The sequence below is a fragment of the Podarcis liolepis genome, assembly GCF_965112155.1.
Source record: "Podarcis liolepis genome assembly, chromosome: 4".
In the NCBI taxonomy this organism is placed as follows: Eukaryota; Metazoa; Chordata; class Lepidosauria; order Squamata; family Lacertidae; genus Podarcis; species Podarcis liolepis.
The window spans coordinates 30,345,968-30,366,014 of NC_139558.1; the positions used below are offsets into that span (position 1 = coordinate 30,345,968).

Consider the following 20,047-nt stretch of genomic DNA (forward strand, 5'->3'; position numbering starts at 1 on the left):
ATGAGAAATTAGAACAGCTGGATGGGACTTAGGATGAAGGAAGGAAGGAAAAGTATTTACATGGGCAGAAGAGATTGTGTGCCTGCAGAACACTGGCTTGCAGCCAGCTAAGCTTCCATGATGGTGTACCCCTGTCCCTCAGCCCAGCTCACTTATTTAGCAGGGTACCCCGACCCCCAGTGGAACATTTTTAGGGGTGCATCAGGAGGCGTGGACAAGGAAGCTGCTTTCTGCCAGAACTGTTACTTGCACTTAATGTTGGATTGGACCTTCTGGGTTTCCAACTACAAGGATGATGGGGCTGCGCTGGACCTGTGTGGTCTCTCGACTTTGTACACCATAGTTTAGGGGAGTTGTAGGTGTGTGAAGCCTTCGTTTCAGCCTGTCTTGGAAAACAGGCGCGGTGTAGGGGGACATTTGAAAACTACCTGTTTTGATTTGTTTCAGACTTCTGAAACTGTTGGTTGATCACCAGAAACCAATGTAGCTTTGTAATATTTGCGAATTTGGTGTTGCTTTTGGCAGGCAGCGGAAGTGAAATCCAGTTTCTGTCAGAAGCTCAAGATGACCCTCAGAAAAGGAAGCCTGACATCAGCAAAGCCAAGTTACTACTTGGTTGGGAACCTGTGGTATGTAATTCTAGCGTTAACAGTGTTGTGTGCAAGTATTTTTGCAAGGCAACACCATCAAGAAATAAATAATGTTCTGTGTTCCTTGCTGTGCAGGGCAAATCTAATGAAATTCCTTCCATGTTCCCTTTTGGGAAGAGTTCTTCTCCACCCCCACCCACCCCCCAAAAATCAATATTGCTTCTGCTCCTTGATAGATAATAGCCACACTTCTGGTATTCATCTTTAAAACAAACAGCTAAGCTAGTTAAACCTAGAGCAAATAAGCAGGGGCCCTCAAGAGCAAAAGTGATTTTAACAAAGGCAGTGAAGGAAAATGTGTGTTTGTGGATCTGACTCTGCTCCCATTGAAACCAGTTTTATTGAACAGCAGGTCATTATAGAGTGGTAATGATTAATTGTGCTTTCTACCTTTCGGGCGGAGATGCCTTGAGAATCCTTAACATCCATTTTCTTAGCAGTAGCACTGCTAGTAGGAAAGCGGAATGCTTTTTGTGTGTGTGTCTGCATGCAGGTTAGAAATTAAGCCTGTGTGAAGCTCTGCTATTCCCCCCGCCCCCAGAAGCTAGCTAGTTTGTACTATATAGTTCACTGGGAGGTAAACGCTAGAGGTGTGCAACAAATACCTGTCTTAGTTCAGACAATTCTTACATGTATAATTTATCATCGCTGTGGTTTTGATTTTTTCAGAGAGCTTCCTTAGGTTATACCCCACTGGTATAAATGCATTAAGCAAATTAAATAAATAACCCTGTTTCACATACTGTATTTTTCGCCCTATAGGATGCACCGGCCCATAGGACGCACCTAGTTTTTTGGGGGGGGAAATCAAGGGAAAATTTTTTATCCCCCCCCCCCCCCAGGTTTGCGCAGCCATCCCCAAGCTAGAAGAGGGAGGCGGAGCGCTCCGTCTCCCTCTTCTGCCTTCAGGGACAGCCTCCCTAGCCTCTGTGGGGCAGCGCACTCCACTGCCCTGCAGAAGCTTTGCGCAGCCATCCCCAAGCTAGAAGAGGGAGACGGAGCGCTCCGTCTCCCTCTTCTGCCTTCAGGGACAGCTTGCCCCGCTGTCCCCCGAGTTTGTGGGGCTGACGGGGGGAGAAGCAAGTTTGCTTCTCCCCCCCGCCAGCCTCCAGATCAGGTCGGGGAATAGCGGGGTGGCAGCGCTGCGCCTCGCCGCTGTCCCCCAAGCTTTTGGGCTGCAGGCTGCTGCCCGCAAGCCTTGCGAGCCCGCGGGACATCCCGCCGGGCTTGCAAGACTTGCGGATAGCTTCTTGAAGCCTGGAGAGCGAGAGGGGTCGGTGCGCACCGGCCCCTCTCGCTCTCCAGGCTTCAGCGAAAGCCTGCATTCGCCCCATAGGACGCACACACATTTCCCCTTCATTTTTGGAGGGGAAAAAGTGCGTCCTATAGGGCGAAAAATACGCTACTTATGACTATCGCAATGAGCAAATAAGCACTTTTATAACTTGACTCATTCGGCTGTATCTCTCTTTGGTAACAGGTCCCGTTGGAAGAAGGCTTAAATAAAGCAATTCATTACTTTCGCAAAGAATTGGAATATCAAGCAAATAATCAATATATTCCTAAACCAAAACCTGCCAGGATAAAAAAAGGAAGAACCAGACATAACTAAAAACTTTAAGTCGGAAAGGAATTGAAAACCTTTCCTTGTGTTTGAAAGGTGTAATTTGTCTTTTGTTAAAAAGACTTCCGAAACAGGTATCATGAAGAAAAACTGGAAATTTCACTCTGAAGCTTGCTTTAAAGAAGTGGATGTGCCTAAATAAGAAAACTGCAATCTTTGCCTTGCACTTTTTAAATCTGTCTTTTTATGTAAAATAGGATAGAAGCATCCTTTTTTTAGTATCTTCAAGTTTTTATATCTTGCTGTGAGATCATTTTGTTGTGACTGTCCTTGACAGTTTTATTTACTGGTTTCTTTGTGAAGCTGCAGATGGGATGGGAAAATGCCAATTTATTTATAAAAAGTGGGTACTTTAAATGAGAGATACTATGCATAAAGAAAAAAAGAGCAAGCAGTATTGTCAGATGATTGAAAACACTGGCATCTAGTATTATAGGATTATAATAAAAAGAATTCTGTATGAGAGCTTTATGTATTCTTTTGAAATTGGGTTCTCCCCCCCCCCCCAAATGTTTAGTTCTAGTTGCACACTTGAATTTGAAAATATTTTCACTGACTTTCATGGATAAATGCTATTTTAAATCACTACTGTGTTGTGCACAATCTGGGGGAAAGTTAATGTATTATTGGTTACCAGTGGTTGAATATGCTATTTTAATAAAATATTGAAACTTATAAATATTAGTTTTTCATGTAAGAACGCTGCAGCCATGCATATTGACAGAGTTACAGAAAACTTACATTGGTGGGCTCATTTTCTTTCAGTAACTGGTCCTCTTGAGTAGTAACAGTGTATAAGGTTGTAAGCAATTCTTTTTATAAAGTACAACCTAGTCAAAGATAATTTCATGATCTTAAATGAGTTAAGTAGGCACTTACGGTTTATATAGCCTAGTCCATTTTTTTCTCCACTACAGCAAACACAGAGGAAACTACATTGCAGCGCTAATTAACACATTCACACCACTTGTTCATATTCCCCTAATTTAATTATAAAGGCGAGTCCCTACACGAACAGTATTGTACTGTTTTATTTATTAAAAGTAGTAGAACATTACTATAACAGTATAATGATGGCACCCGCGCTAACGTGGAAGATTGAAGACAAACTATTTTGAGGGCCACCAACTTGGACATCTTTAAAAACAGGATTTGACAAAGTCATGGAAGATAGTCCTACCAGTTGCTGGAAACCACAAGAGGGGAGAGTGTTGTTGTGCTCAAGTTCCCTTTGCGGGTGCGCCATAGTTATCTGGGGGGGGGGGGGTTGGTCACTGGGAGAAGAGGATGCTGGACTAAATGGACTGATCCAACAGGCTTTTAAGTTATTGTTGCAACCCTGTAAGCAATTGTTTCTGCCGGTATATGAATGTTTAGAGTCTGATTATCAATTCACACTTTTTTTGGGGGGGGGGGGCTCATTGATGTTACCAAAGCCATATACCACTTGCTGTCCTTCAAGATAACTGAAATTTCATAAGGTAACCATGCTGTCTTACAATAATTTCACCAAAAATACTGGGAAGAATACTTCTCAAGAAATTTTAATGCTAGCGTTTATACATGTTATGCTACTGAGTGGATATAAAAACGTTCCGTAACTTTTTTTTTTGTTATTAATGTTTATAACAAACTTAGTTAATTTCAAAGAAGCGTAAAAGGCACCTTTGGGCGGTATCCGTCTTCCTGGCGTTCTAATCCAGAGAAGGAAAGATGAGATTAATAATCGTCATAATTGACACTTGCTCCATGTCTAAAGGTATGTGGGTTTCGTGGGCCAATAGGTGCGTCTTCATCATAATGGTGATGGTAATAACCACCGTAATATTCATGGCCGCTACGGCCTAGGTTTGACCAGTAGGAGACATCGTCTTCAAATTTCTGCATACAAGAAAAAGAATAAGTGGTAGCAATTAGCTACTAGCTGCAACTTCGCCATACAAGGGTTCAGCACCTTTGTAAATACCATATTTTTTGCTCTATAAGACTCACTTTTTCCCTCCTAAAAAGTAAGAGCAAATGTGTGTGCGTCTTATGGAGCGAATGCAGGCTGCACAGTTATCCCAGAAGCCAGAACAGCAAGAGGGATCGCTGCTTTCGCTGCACAGCAGTCCCTATTGTTCTGGATTCTGAGATTCAGAATATTTTTTTTCTTGTTTTCCTCTTCCAAAAACTAGGTGCGTCTTGTGGTCTGGTGCGTCTTATAGAGCGAAAAATACGGTAGTAACAACTTCCTGTATTGCATTGGAAGGTTTCTCTTTTATTCATAGTTACCCAAATCAACTTATGCATGCAATTCTTTTATATGCAGTGCAGAATAATATTTTTTTGTTACGGGTCTGAGAAGAAACAAAGCAAAGCTTTAGGATTAAAAAAAGCAAACCATTAAAAATGATTTGAAGCCTGCACAATCTTTCACATTTGAAAACATAACCCACAGCCTGATCATGCTGATAGCTCAGTCAGTAAGAGCATGAAACCCTTAATCTCGGTCATGGGTTCGAGCCCCATGCTGGGGAAAATATTCCTGTATTGGAGGGGGCTGGACTAGATGACTCGGGGTCTCTCCCAACTCTACAATTCTATGAGCCTATGCTTATCCAGCATCACGTGTGCTGAGGACTCATTTTCACTGCTCTAGACTGGCACCCATTTTGCACAATATTCACATTAAATTAAAAACCTCCCTGTATTTAAGCACTTTGTACCAATTTAAAATTCCTAGACATGAAGAGTGATACTTCTCTGTTTTCAACAGGCTGTTTTCAACAATTTACCTAGCTCAGAGAGGTTTCAAAACTTTAGTTTCACATATTAACTTGAACTCTGAAATTCTATAAAATCAACTTTACTTCAAATTCTGACCTATATCCCAAACCCTCAAAATGTTTGCTGTATATTTAATCACTTCTTATTACAGTAGTACCTCATTTCACTGCTCTTAGCCTCTGATGATGCTATATCACTCCAAAGAAAACAATCTCATTAATGTTTATGGCTATGAAAGGATGCCAGTTTTGTTTGTTTGTAATCCAAATTATGATATCTTTAAATAAAGCACAATGTGCCTTGTTACTTATGAAGAAAAGCAACTGGATCTATTTATCTGCCCAGGTTTATGAATACTTTTGATTCACAATTGTTTAAAAAGAGATTTAAAGGTAAGTAAATTATATAGTAGTTTACATTTTTGTAGTTTTCCTAGCCTCAATATTTGAGCTACTGTTAGAATATCTCTCCAGTCTAGCAAAACCACACAACAGCCATGAAACTCAATAAATTTCCCTTTGGCATATTCAGGTGCTACAATACATTCAGGTAATACATTGCTGCATTTTAATATGTGGTACCAAATTGCTGTATAAATCCCCAGAGCAAAATCTGTATTAAGTTTTGTTCCACACAATATTTAGAAGAACACTAACCAAAAGTTTCCCTTTATTGTTACATTTTCATTTAAAAGGTGGGAATTGCCAATGCTACTACTAAAGATAGCATTGAGCAGTGCAAAAGTTGTATCTTTTACTTCCTGATTTGTGTATCTACAAAGTTGTAAAATTGTTGCTTTCCTTGAGACAATTGGCCACAAGTTTGCCAGTCTTATGTCTGTGATCCTGTCAGTTGTCTTCTACATTAAAGTCATTGGGTCAACTGCTCTTTCCCTTTAAAAGGAGGAAAACACACTGACCTGCCCTTCTCTGACAGTGTTATTAAGTGTTGTGTGTTCAAAATCAGAAATTTGACATCTTAGATGGACGATGGGCAGTAGGCACCTGGAGTCTCAAAGCACTTTTTAACCCGCATTAAACTATTTGCAAGCAGTGCAGGGTGATGTCATATGACTGACAGGTGAGTAGTGCCATCCGTCCATCCAATCTGACTCATGAAGGGTAAGGAAGATGACGATCTGGCCACTGGCCCAGATCAGGTTTCCTAGTTCTGTTCTAAGAGCTGGGGTGGACTATCCCATTCCTGCTTCAATGAACTTCACATAATCAGACCCAAGTTAAGCACTAGAAAACTCCCCTTTCCAGACTATGCCTGCTTCTATCTGAAAGGAAAATACTCTAAACCCCGTTTCACGCGAAGACGTCGAAAACAATAATAAAAAGTAAGTTAATTGACAGAACAATTGGAGGGGGCTTCAGTGAGTTGCCTTTTCGGGTGTTCCAAAACAGAAAACGTTGCCAACTTACTGCTTCATCAAAGCCTAAGTAGAGAAATTGCTGGTACCACTGCTGTACATCTGGTTGACTCCTATCCCACAGCTGCCGCTTCTGACGTTTCAAGCTGCTCAAAAACTCCTTGGCCTTATCTTCTTTGACAGACACATCTGCCTTAACCGGAACAGGAGCTGAAATGCAAGAGACAGCAAACACAAGAACGGTTTAACCTAAAGGTTGCTTACTCTAGATAACGTTACTTGTCGCAAGCAGGGATCAATTACATGTTTTGGATTGACAGGTGGAAGGGGCTGGTAGGAATTGGGGGTCCAAACACCTGAAGGATCTATACTCTATAGGTTCCTCAGCCCTGCTCTTAAGTACCCTTCAGTGCTTATAACAGGGGTCAGCACACTTTTTCAGCAGGGGGCTGGTCCACTGTCCCTCAGACCTTGCGGGGGCTGGACTATATTTTGGGAGGGGGAGAACAAATTCCTATGCCCCACAAATAACCCAGAGATGCATTTTAAATAAAAGCACACATTCTACTCATGTAAAAACACCAGGCAGGCCCCACAAATAACCCAGAGATGTATTTTAAATAAAAGGGCACATTCTACTCATGTAAAAACATGCTGATTCCCGGACCGTCCACGGGCCGGATTTAGAAGGCGATTAGGCCGGATCTGGCCCCCGGGCCTTAGTTTGCCTACCCATGGCTTCAAAACAACAATAAATAAAACACATAATGCATTCTGAAGATCAAAATGTATAAAACCTTTGCATGTGGATCTGTTACGCAACTTTGCATGCTAAATTCTGTGTTGCTTTGTGTGACAAGCACATATACTGTATATCAAACAACATGAGAACAGGTAGTTACAGGTAGGTAGCCGTGTTGGTCTGCCGTAGTCAAAACAAAATAAAAAAATTCTTTCCAGTAGCACCTTAGAGACCAGCTAAGTTTGTTATTGGTATGAGCTTTCGTGTGCATGAAGAAGTGTGCATGCACATGAAAGCTCATACCAATAACAAACTTAGTTGGTCTCTAAGGTGCTACTGGAAGGAATTTTTTTATTTTGTTATGAGAACAAGTATTCTGTGATACTGGACAATTGCGGTGAAGTATCCCTGGGTGTTGTACTGGCATATGAAGGATGACCCCAGACAAGAGCCTAGAACTACATGTTCTGTCTTCCTCTGATTTATTGCAACAGTGGTCATCACAGCCTGCAAAAATTTGATTGAAGGGTGCATTTGACTTTCTCTGACCTGGTCTTTCCCAGACAGTTGCACAAGGGGAAAGACAGGTGGGAAATGAAGTGAACCATTTTTTACAAGCCAATTAATTCCTTGAAAATTTCTCCCACTTGCCACCTTCTGAAACAGACCCAAGATGGCTCTGGTTTGAGTTAGCTGCTGTTTTTCTGGCAAGTAACAGCTGAGGCAGAAATAGCCATGAGTTGGAGACAGAAAACTTACCTTCCCGTCTTTGGAGCATCAGCTTAAGTTTATTTCCTCTTGATACACCTAAAGGAATCCAAAATCAAAATAAATCAGGATTGAAAGAATTAACAAGGTTTCCTGCAAAGCACTGCTCTCTTAATATGAGTTGTGAATGTATTTGAGAAAGTTGAGCCTGCAGAAAACAAGATGCTTCTGTCGCCAAATGAAGGTCATTCTCTCCCCCCCCCCCCCGTGCTTACTTGCAATAGTAAAGGTAAAGGTAAATGGACCCCTGACCATTAGGTCCAGTCATGGGCGACCCTGGGGTTACGACGCTCATCTCACTTTACTGGCCGAGGGAGCCGGCGTACAGCTTCCGGGTCATGTGGCCAGCATGACTAAGCCGCTTCTGGCGAACCAGAGCGGCGCACGGAAACGCCGTTTACCTTCCCGCCGGAGCGGTACCTATTTATCTACTTGCACTTTGACGTGCTTTCGAACTGCTAGGTTGGTAGAAGCAGGAACCAAGCAACAGGAGCTCACCCCGTCGCGGGGATTCAAACCGTCGACCTTCTGATAAGCAAGTCCTAGGCTCTGTGGTTTAACCCACAGCGCCACCCGCATCCCACTTGCAATAGTAAATTGTAGAAATTTGCCTGTCTGTAGCCCCACCCCAATCTAAGGAACTAAGGGCTCTCATTCCAGACAAGTGACATGTTAGAAGTTGGCACCTAAAACCCGATTAGAGAACTGAGGCAAGGCTAGCCAAATTGGTGCCCTTCAGATGTTGTTTGTGTACAGCTCCCATCATTTCCAACTGCTGCCCTTACTAGCTGGGGCAAATGGGAGCTGGAATCCAACCACATCTGGGGGGCAGCCCCTTGGCTACCCCTCGTCTAAGGAATGGAGCATAATGAACTCGGTTGGTAACTGTCAATCTGCAGAGATTGCTGTATGCTCAGCTATGCCTTTGAAACAGACATGTCTAACATAAACTCCCCAATTGTGTGAGTGGGATGGATGCTTTTGTGACATAGAATCATATAATTATAGAGTTGGAAGGGACCCTGAGGATTATCTAGTCCAACCCCCGCAATAAGGGAATATGCAGCTGCCCCATAAGGGGGTCAAACGTGCAGCCTTGGCAACATATATACGACGTGGCAATATTGGCGCTATCATCAGGGTTATGAAGGGGATACCTTCTGGAAAAAGCGAAGAGACTGTCCTGGGCTGGGAGTGAAAAACATGATTGCTTCCACAGCTGGCTGTTTAAGCAAGGGAACACCAGAGTCTCTTTCCTCCAGCAAAGCAAATCCACATTATATGCGCCACATCTGAAGTACACCACTTTGCAGAGCTGTGCACATGCATGCGCACACATTTAATAATAAGGAGCATTATTAACAGCAGTGGTGGGATGGGCTTTGTTTTGTTTTGAAGTGTGTGTCTGGGCATCTGCTGGGGACACATCCCTCCTGGATGCAAAGCCCAGCCCTCCTTTTTATGAGCAGGGGGACCAAAGATCAGGAGTTTCCTACTTCCCAGCTCCAACCAGAGCCATTCTACAGCCACCGGCGTTGGGGAATTTTGGCGGGAAGACGACGAAGAAGGGGCTGCCGCCTCGCTCAGCCTCAGCGTGCGCCCCCTTGCCTTGGGGGGCATCATCCTGCGTGCCCGCCGCCCTCTCCCCCCCCCCCAAGCCCCACTTCTCCCGAGCATGGGGCACAGCCCCTTTCCAGCGCGCGGGGCTGACTCACCGGGACTCAGGCACACGAGGAGGAGGACCAGCGCGAGCGCAGCCCACGAGAGCGCCCACCGCCCGGGCACCATTTTGGCGGGAATCTCCGTCCGGCCGAGTTCTCGCCTGGAGCTGCTCTCTCCCTTCGCCTGCGGGGAGAAAAACGAGAGGCGGCTGATGCTCTGGACGCGGGGAGGAGCCGTGGGGTGGGAAGGAGGGAGCGCGCGAAGCAGCGGGCAGGGCGAGCCGGGGGCGCGGCGGGCGAAGCGCCTGTAGCCCCCCTGGTTGCGCATGGACGTTGTCCAGCGTCCGTAGAGGAAGTGGGGGGAAAGAAACGCTCGGCGGGGTGTGTGTGTGTGTGTGTGTGTGTGCGTGTGTGTGTGTGTGTGTGTGTGTGTGTGTGAGAGAGAGAGAGAGAGAGAGAGAGAGAGAGAGAGAGAGAGAGAGAGAGATGGGGATTTCTGACGCCGCAAAGCGGCAGCTGGCGCGCTTCCCACATTCCAGCTGTTCGCTTCGGGGCCACCTGCTCATTGAGCCTCCGTGGCGTTTGCATAAAGGTGGTGCGACGCCTGCTGCTTATTGAGCATGTATGCTGGGGTTCTTATCATAGGAGCCAACTCCTTGGGGACCGAGGTCCCTTCGCCCCCCCCTTAAGATATTTGAGGCGGCTTGTCTCCGACCCCAAGATGATGGACACTGCCATTCAAATCATCATAATAAAGCTAAAGGATCCCTGGGCGGTAAAGTCCAGTCAAAGGCAACTATGGGGTTGCGGTACTCATCTTGCTTTTGGTCCAAGGGAGCTGGTGTTTGTCCACAGACAGCTTTCCAGGTCATGTGGCCAGGACTAAATCGCGTCTGGCACAACAGAACACCATGATGGAAAGCAGAGCGCATGGAAACACAGTTTACCTTCCCGCTGCAGCGGTACCTATTTATCTACTTACACTGGCATGCTTTCAGACTGCTAGGAGCTGGGACAGAGCAACGGAGGTTCACCCCGTCACAGGGATTCGAACCGCCAACCTTCTGATCGGCAAGCCCAAGAGACTCAGTGGTTTGACCACAGCGCCACCTGCGTCCATTCAAATAGTGTGCAGTGCACCACATCATGTGATGGAATATGCAAGGCAGGGCTTACCTGCCCCCCCAATAAATCTTGTTTACAAGTTGGCATCCCTGGTTTATTATTGAGGTGGTATATTAAAAACGCTGTCAAAATGCTTTTTGTAAAAAATCGTTTTGAAAAACACATTGAATTTGGCATAGCTCACTGTCGCCATCAAGTGTCACATGTGCATATTGCACTTTACAACACATTTGAGACGTTTTATTTGCAGCCGAGTCCTGTCAGTTCCAGCAATTGTCCGCCCACACTTTTCAGTGTATGTAGCCCACACTTTCCATAATGCAAAATAAATATGTGTTTGGGTGGGGGTAAGCGAAATGCCTGGGCCCCCTTTTAATTCATGGAATAACTAGCTTCCTGGTGAGATGATAGCAGCGCCAGCTTTAGGACGCTGCAGGCACTTACCCCACACAGGGCATCAACACAGGGCACCATCATTCTGCCCGGACACTGAGGTCCAGCTCCGAGGGCCTTCTGGCGGTTCCATCACAGCGAGAAGCCAAGTTACAGGGAACCAGGCAGAGGGCCTTCTCAATAATGGCGCCCAACCTGTGGAACACCCTCCCATCAGATGTCAAAGAGATAAACAACTATCTGACATTTAGAAGACATCTTCTAATGGATGGCAGCTAACGGATTGAGGTTGAATCCTGACAAGACAGAAGTACTGTTTTGGGGGGACAGGGAGCGGGTTGGTGTGGGGGATTCCCTGGTCTTGAATGGGGTAACTGTGCCCCTGAAGGACCAGGTGCGCAGCCTGGGAGTCATTTTGGACTCACAGCTGTCCATGGAGGCACAGGTTAACTCTGTGTCCAGGGCAGCTGTCTACCAGCTCCACCTGATACGCAGGCTAAGACCCTACCTGTCCGTGAACTGTCTTGCCAGAGTGGTGCATGCTCTAGTTATCTCACGCTTGGACTACTGCAATGCGCTCTACGTGGGGCTACCTTTGAAGGTGACCCGGAAACTGCAATTAATCCAGAATGCGGCAGCTAGACTGGTGACTGGGAGCAGCTGCTGGGACCATATAACACCGGTTCTGAGAGATCTGCATTGGCTCCCAGTACGTTTCCGAGCACGATTCAAAGTGTTGGTGCTGACCTTTAAAGCCCTAAACGGCCTCGGTCCTGTATACCTGAAGGAGTGTCCAGTGGCGTAGCGTGGGTTGTCAGCACCCGGGGCAAGGCAAGTAATTTGCGCCCCCTAACCTGTGGATTTGCACCCCCTAACCCGTGGATTTGCGCCCCCTAACCCTAACCCCCAGATGTTGCGCCCGGTACGGCCGGCCCCCCCCTGCACCCCCCACGCTACGCCACTGGTTATCCCACTTCCCACTGAATTTTCCCATCACTTTCCTTACTGCTTTTGGGTAAGCAAGTTTGTGGCAAAGAGTTTCAAATCCAGGATTTTGCAGACTTGGAAAAGGTACAAACAAGGGCAATCAAAACTATCATGTAAAAAGATAGTTTGACACAACTTGGTCTCCTTTTTCTCTTTTATTGAAGAAGAACAAGGTAATTTAATGCCATCATCGTCACAGAGTTTTCTGTGGACATGATTGAAAATGTCTAGTAAACAACATTGGTAGCTGGGTGCCGATTGGAGCCAACATGACAGTGATGGCAGAATGAGAATTGGAGTGGCTGTTTGTTCTGTGGTATTATGGCATTGGACAAAGCCTTAGTGCAACTTTTGATTTTGTTTCGTATAGTGGTTAGTACTCTGCGTTGTGAAATGTATTGTTATGATTTGCTTTAATATCAAATAAATGTGCAATTTTATTTTGCTTTTAAGTGCAATAAAAAATTATCATGGATGTGGAGTAACTCCCCTGTAAGGAAAGATTGCAGCATTTTGGATGTTTTAGTTTACATACCGATAAGAGGCGGCATGATAGACGTCTACAAAGGCATGCCTTGCAGGGAAAGTGGATGGATATTTCCCCCCACCTCCGTCTCTCATAACACCAGAACTCCTGGACATCAAGTGAAGCTGCCGGAAGATTCAGGACAGGTAAAAAAAGTCCTGTACTTCATGCAGTGCCCAATTGAGCTATGGAACACGTCCCACAGGAGGTAAATTAATGGAGGGCCTTCTGGTGGTTCCCTCGCTGCGAGAAGCCAAGTTACAGGGAACCAGGCAGGGGGCCTTCTCAGTAGTGGCACCCGCCCCGTGGAACGCCCTCCCACCAGATGTCAAAGAGAACAACTACCACCAAACTTTTAGAAGACATCTGAAGGCAGCCCTGTTTAGGGAAGCTTTTAATGTTTAACGGACTATTGTATTTTAATGTTTTGTTGGAAGTCGCCCAGAGTGGTTGAGGAAACCTGGCCAGATGGGCGGGGTATAAATAAATTATTATTATTATTATTATTATTATTAAGCTATCAATGACTACTAGCCACAAAAGCTATGCTCTGCATCTGGTTGGCCTCTGTGAAAACAGGACACTGGACTAGAGGGGTCTCTGGCATGATCCAGCGAACTCTTTTTACATCTTTACCAACCTTATTTGTGGAATCTGAATTAGGATCTATGCAACTGAATCCCTAGGGCCCCCCCCCCTCTGCAATTGGTGACACCGCCAGTCATCATCCTCTGTTTGGCTCTGTCTAGCACAGAGGTTTTCAACCTTTTTGAGTCCACAGCTCCCTTAGCCAACTACATTATTTCTGTGGCACACCTGTGGGCAGTGCTCTTTTTTCCTAAAAAAAAATGTTTAGGGGTAGTCTCATTTTGACTCAAGAAAATCACCATTTTATAGTTCAAATTGGGGAAAATAAATACAGTACAGTGGTACCTTGGGTTACAGACGCTTCAGGTTACAGACTCTGCTAACCAAGAAATAGTACCTCGGGTTAAGAACTTTGCTTCAGGATGAGAACAGATATTATGCGGCGGCAGCAGGAGGCCCCATTAGCTAAAGTGGTGCTTCAGATTAAGAACAGTTTTAGGTTAAGAACGGACCTCTGGAACGAATTAAGTACTTAACCCGAGGTACCACTGTAAATGGACAGAAGTACAAAGATTCACAAAATGTTTAAGGGTATGCGTATCCCTGCGTCCCCACAGAAAAAAAGCACTGCTTGTGGGGCTCAGGAGCCCAGTTAGATCACACCTTACCTGCAGGCTCTCACCCTTTTTTCAACCCCCCCTCCCTTGTGGCTTGTTCCCTCGGCTCCCTCTCCTCTCCCCTCTCCCTGGTCTCTGAACTGCCCCCCAACCCTGCCCCAAAGAGAGGGGCTTCCCAGAGGCACCATTCTCTTGTGGAGCTTATAGCCAGCAGGGCTGCTGCAACAAACAGCTGTGCAAGCCTTTCGGAGGCAGAGACAGGAGAGGGCATCCGAGGAGGAGGGAAGGAAGGAAGGAGGGACAGAGGCTAGTGTTGCCTGCAGCACCCATGACCATCATTCAAGGCACCCCAGGGTGCCATGGCACACTGGCTGAAAACCACTGGTCTAGCAGTTTGGGAATGAAGTGTCTCAATCACAGTTGTTTTAAATTTCTGTTGACCTCAAGTGCTCAGCAGGGGACGCTGGTGGCGCTGTGGGTTAAACCACAGAGCCTAGGACTTGCTGATCAGAAGGTCAGCAGTTCGAATCCCCGTGATGGGGTGAGCTCCCGTTGCTCGGTCCCTGCTCCTGCCAACCTAGCAGTTCGAAAGCACATCAGAGTGCAAGTAGATAAATAGGTACCGTTCTGGCGGGAAGGTAAACGGCGTTTCTGTGCGCTGCTCTGGTTCGCCGGAAGCGGCTTAGTCATGCTGGCCACATGACCTGGAAGCTGTACACCGTTTCCCTCGGCCAATAAAGCGAGATGAGCGCCGCAACCCCAGAGTCGGTCACGACTGGACCTAATGGTCAGGGGTCCCTTTATCTTTACCTTTACAAGTGCTCAGTAAAATCTGTCACAATATTTCTACAATTTCAGTTATTTTTATTTACTTGAGGGGGAGCCTCACCCTGGTTACATAGGCGACAGTGTGAACCCTCCCACCCAGTCTGGAAGCCTGCGCTAGGAGCCTTCTTTATCCTTCACACGTGCCAGCATCGTTACTCACAGGATGGATGCAGAAAGCAGCTTCCAGGAACACCTGATCTCGGACGAGAAGATTTCAGGGCAGGTGCATTTTGGGTTGCTAGGAGACGGCGGGGGGAGCAAAGGACGCTGCCTCCAGCGCCAAAAAAAAAAGCCTTGAATCCTTGGACTGGATGACGGGGCGGAGTCGCGGCTGCAAGGAACCGACGGGGCGAGTCGGCGCTGCAGAAGGCGCCGATCCACTGGATCCGCCTTGGGGTTTTACAGGGAACCCGATCGGAAGCAAATCGTGCTGCCCAGAAGAGCAGCCGCGGGCCAGCAAGCGCTGCGAGGCCGGCAGCCGTCGGCGCGGGGAGAGGTTTTCATAGTGACCCCCATTATCACGCCACAACTTTCCCTGCCGGGGGGCGGGCGGCACGGGGGAATGACGCCCGGGCGCGGAGAAGGGAATCGGGCCGGGGCTGCTGCTGATTTCAAGGAGGCATCTGCCGTCGCAGCGTTTCCGGGCCCAGATCAGGGCTGGAGGGAACCGATCCGAGCATTGCTCCTTCTCCAAACGGCAGTGGCTAAGTCTTCAGGACAGCCATCCGAAGGCTGGCGCGGGGAGAAGGTCTCTCCCGCCTTGGAGAGGTTCCCGCTTCCTCGAGGGGGGCCGGCCAAACGCGCCCCCCCCAAATGTTGCGCCCGGTGCGGCCGGCACCCCTGGCACCCCCCACGCTACGCCACTGGGAGTGTCTCCACCCCCATCATTCAGCCCGGACACTGAGATCCAGCGCCGAGGGCCTTCTGGCGGTTCCCTCATTGCGAGAAGCAAAGCTACAGGGAACCAGACAGAGGGCCTTCTCGGTAGTGGCGCCCACCCTGTGGAACGCCCTCCCATCAGATGTCAAAGAGATAAATAATTACCTGACATCCAGAAGACATCTTAAGGCAGCCCTGTTCAGGGAAGTTTTTAATATGTAACGCTGTACTGTTTTTAACACTGATTGGGAGCCGCCCAGAGTGGCTGGGGAAACTCAGCCAGATGGGTGGGGTATAAATTATTATTAATAATAATAATAATAATAATAATAATAATAATAATAATAATATCTGAAGGCAGCCCTGTTTAGGGAAGTTTTTAATGACAAGTGTTTTAATGTATTTTTTTAATCTTTTTTTTTTTTTTTTTTTTGGAAGCTGCCCAGAGTGGCTGGGGAAACCCAGCCAGATTTGGGGGGGTGTGTGTGTTAAATAATAAATTCTTCTTCTCTTCTTCAGGGGTGCATTATAATCATAATTATATTTATACAGGTACCTACTGAAAAGATCCATAAAAGCAACTGTACCAAAAGGAATTATTGTGAAAATAAATAATATGGGGGGCACTAAATTTTGTCCTCACTCAGGACACCATATTACCAAAGTTCACCCCTGGTGATAGACTACTCAGGGAACAAAGAAAGTGGCTCTGTGCCTGGTGAGAAATGGGTGGGCCCTCTCTCGCCAGGAGTTAGAAAGAGAAAGGCCAGAGTTGAGAGTTCGGTTAGGTGAGCTAGGAAAAAGGCCATAGCTCAATGGTAGAACATCTGCTTGCCTTGTTGAAGTTCCTGGGCTCAATTCTCCAGGTATGTCTGGGAGAGAACTCTGTCTGAAATGCTGGAGAGCTACTGATAGTAGACAATACTTCGCTAGATGGACCAATGGTCTGGCTCAGTATAAGGCAGCTTTCTAGACACTGCGATCTGTTCCGCACATCATGCTAAGCCAAAACATGACTTGGCATGAATAAGCAGACTCTGGGAGAGGAGATCGCAACCGCTTTGCTTAGCATGGTGTTTTTGCTGCTGCGTATAGTTTGGCTTAGTGCCTTGTCCAAGCCTGGGCTTGTGGTTTGGCACTCTCTAGACAAACCAAAAACTAATCAAGGTTTTGTCCTGTGGTTCGTGGCTCATGGTTTGTCTGGGGGAGCGAAACGGCTGAGATAAACTGCGTCTGGGCAAGAAACTAAGCCTAACATTGGCTTAGCTCAGCACAGCACAGCAGCAAAACGAAGAGAAAGGCCACAGCCCCCTTTTTGGAAGCCCTCATACTAATGCTAAGACACAGAGTTTGGAAAGCTCTGTATTTGATTTATATACAGTGGTACCTCGGGTTAAGTACTTAATTCGTTCCGGAGGTCCGTTCTTAACCTGAAACTGTTCTTAACCTGAAGCACCGCTTTAGCTAATGGGGCCTCCCGGTGCCGCCGTGCCGCCGGAGCACGATTTCTGTTCTCATCCTGAAGCAACGTTCTTAACCCGAGGTACTATTTCTGGGTTAGTGGAGTCTGTAACCTGAAGCGTATGTAACCCGAGGTACCACTGTACTACCCTTCATCAAAAGATTTCAGGGCAGTTCACAAGATAAAAACCTGAGATAAAAGCGCAAATAAATTGCTTAAAATAGACACAACAAAACAATCAGTGCATATGTATGTATGTGTATGCATTCATAACCCACAAAGGAGAAATATGTTGGCTGCATAGTGCATCAAACTGACTACATGCAGGGGCCTGGACAATGTCTGAGTTTTCAATTTACTTGTATTTGTTTAGGTATGGTGGACTGTTAAGGCATCAGTGCCATTCTGGAAATAAAAGATAACTCGGCAGGTTTGTTAAACATCTCCACTCAACAAGAAATCGAGTTCTGAACAGAAAAGCAGGCATTCAGGGCAGGGTAGGAACACATCATTTCTTTCAAAGGTTCGCATAATGCCAGGCCTATAATAAAACCACCAGTCACCAGGGTTGCCCCAAATAAAAATAAACACATTTTGCCAGAAGCCTTAATAAGAGAAAACACTTTCAGTTTTGTGAAGCCCAGTAAGGAATTTTCAATGTCCACGAGGGGCCAGAACCTCTAATTGCATAGTACATAGTGTCTGACATTCTGCTGCTATTAATTTCTTCTAATGAGCGCTGATATATTACCTTAATTGAACCGAGTGGGTTGCAACTTAAATGCACTTGGCATGGCAAATTGGTTTCTAAAGTTAGTTCCAAGAAAACTACAGGAGTCATGAGTTTCTTCCAAATAACAAGAGCATTAAGCTCATCAGTCAAGGCCTCCCAAAGTATTTTGACTCTCATCACTGTGTACTGCAGTTTGCATTTTTGCTGATGCTGAATGGAGGAGGCTAACACTTGACCTTAGGAGAGAAATTACATCTAAACAAGCAATTTGCATCTGTATCTTAATAACGTTCCAGATGTCTGTGCTCAAGCATGTCTGTCTGCCTATTTACATGTCTTGAACTGTTTAACTGGCTTAAGCAGGAGAGGTACTGTCAGGATTCTTAGAGGGAGCTTAAAAGACAGGCTGTGTTAAGGTAATTTGATCTTTCATCTGGGAAAGCTCCCCAACTATTCTTAGAACAATACTGAGGATAAGGCTCCAGGCTCTTCAAGTGTCCCTGTTTTCCAGGGGTAGTCCAGGATTTACAGAAGCCATCCCGGTTTCTGATTTGATCCCAGAATGTCCCACTTTTCTTTTCCTATTTTCATCGGAGAAATGTTGGACGGTATGGAGTTATGCGGCCCCTAGTCAAGGAGATAAGTAACTATACAACTTTTAGAAGACATCTGATGGCAGCCCTGTATAAAGGTAAAGGGACCCCTGACCATTAGGTCCAGACATGGCTGACTCTGGGGTTGCGGCGCTCATCTCGCTTTATTGGCCGAGGGAGCCGGCGTACAGTCATGTGGCCAGCATGACTAAGCCGCTTCTGGTGAACCAGAGCAGTGCACGGAAACGCCGTTTACCTTCCCACTGGAGTGGTACCTGTTTATCTACTTGCACTTTGATGTGCTTTGGAACTGCTAGGTTGGCAGAAGCAGGGACCGAGCAACGAGAGCTCATCCTGTTGCGGGGATTCGAACTGCCGACCTTCTGATTGGCAAGTCCTAGGCTCTGTGGTCCTGGATTTACAGAAGTCATCCCAGTTTCTGATTTGATCGCAGAATGTCCCGCTTTTTGTTAGGACGTCCCTATTTTAATTGGAGATATATTGGTGGGTATGGAGTTATGCAAAGCCCGAACCATCTGAAGGCAGCCCTGTATAGGGACGTTTAAAAATGTTTAATGTATATATATATATTGGATGCTGCCCAGAGTGGCTGGAGCAACCCAATTAGATGGTAGGGGTATAAATAGTAAGATGATGATGATGATGATGGGTTAGAATGTCCCTATTCTTCATTGGATAAAAGTTGGAGGGTATGTTGTTTTAAGGGCTTCCTTTGGGACATATAAAGGTTTTTTTTACGTGTGTTTCCTAATCATTACCTTAATCTGTTTTGGCAAAATCTGTTCACTGTGTTTAGCTATTGAAAAGTCAATAGTTATCATTATCATCCACCCTAATAAGTGCGTGATGAAAATGTTTTCACAGGTTGTTCCCTGTGCCTGTGTATCAAGATTCAGGATGCAACTAGTTGGGCTTGAGTGTTACTGCTGCGCTGTTTGTCAGGAAGAAATACACTTCCCAGACACTGCCTTAGGGCTCTGCATAGCTGAAGACCTGCTCCTGGTTTCCCCCCCCCCCATTTCTACTTCAATTTTCTTGCCATAAAAACAGCAATTCAAGGCAAAGCTACAGAACCCACAAACAATTACGATCCATTAAATGAATCAATAACACAGCACAAATATCGGCAACAGAACTATAAAGTTAATATTCTATTAGAACACCAAAAGGCCACAAATAGATCAATCCTCAAGAGCCCAAATGAAAATGTTTTATGCGATCTTCTAGCGGTGACTAGATTTGGGGCTCTTGCTGAGATCTGGGCATGCCTCATTGAAGAGTGGATGTCACAGACGAGATGCTACTGTTCTGAAGGGCCTGGAATCTGCCCCAGGAGATGCAACTTCTCAGCCAGATGGTGCAGAGAACACAGTGCTGCCCGTCAATTTAAACTGGCAGGAACGCTCAGTATGGGAGCAGCAATTGTTTCAATTATGCTGGACAGTTTGCAGATCTCATGGACGGCATTGTTCCTGGTTTGGTGGGGTGGGGAGGGGGGGCGGATTGAAGTAAGTTTTCCTACCACTGAAGAGGAGGGAAATAATATATATGAGATCAGTAATCCCCAAACTCGGCACTCCAGATGTTTTGGGACTACAATTCCCATCATCCCTGACCACTGAGCCTGTTAGCTAGGGATGATGGGAGTTGTAGTCCCAAAACACCTGGAGAGCCGAATTTGGGGATACCTGTACTAGACTCTATTA

General features: G+C 46.1%; 2 protein-coding genes across 3 annotated transcripts in view; one reads left to right on the forward strand and one right to left on the reverse strand.

Annotated features, from left to right (window-relative positions):
* The window catches only part of UXS1 (UDP-glucuronate decarboxylase 1), a 38,999-nt gene extending 36,046 nt beyond the window's left edge, over positions 1-2,953 (forward strand). Inside the window, exons 14-15 of the mRNA XM_083501551.1 lie at positions 526-629; positions 2,131-2,953. Coding sequence (XP_083357677.1) covers positions 526-629; positions 2,131-2,262 — 236 coding nt within the window. The 3' untranslated portion in view covers positions 2,263-2,953. The remainder of the gene's footprint in view (positions 1-525; positions 630-2,130) is intronic.
* Positions 2,954-3,793: 840 nt separating this feature from the next.
* Positions 3,794-20,047, reverse strand: part of ECRG4 (ECRG4 augurin precursor) — a 35,294-nt gene continuing 19,040 nt past the window's right edge. For both annotated transcript variants that reach the window (XM_083501599.1, XM_083501598.1), the window contains exons 3-6: positions 9,644-9,773; positions 7,920-7,967; positions 6,471-6,628; positions 3,794-4,155 (exon numbers count right to left, since the gene is read on the reverse strand). In XM_083501599.1, the coding sequence (XP_083357725.1) occupies positions 3,994-4,155; positions 6,471-6,628; positions 7,920-7,967; positions 9,644-9,773 (498 nt within the window). In that variant the 3' untranslated portion in view covers positions 3,794-3,993. The remainder of the gene's footprint in view (positions 4,156-6,470; positions 6,629-7,919; positions 7,968-9,643; positions 9,774-20,047) is intronic.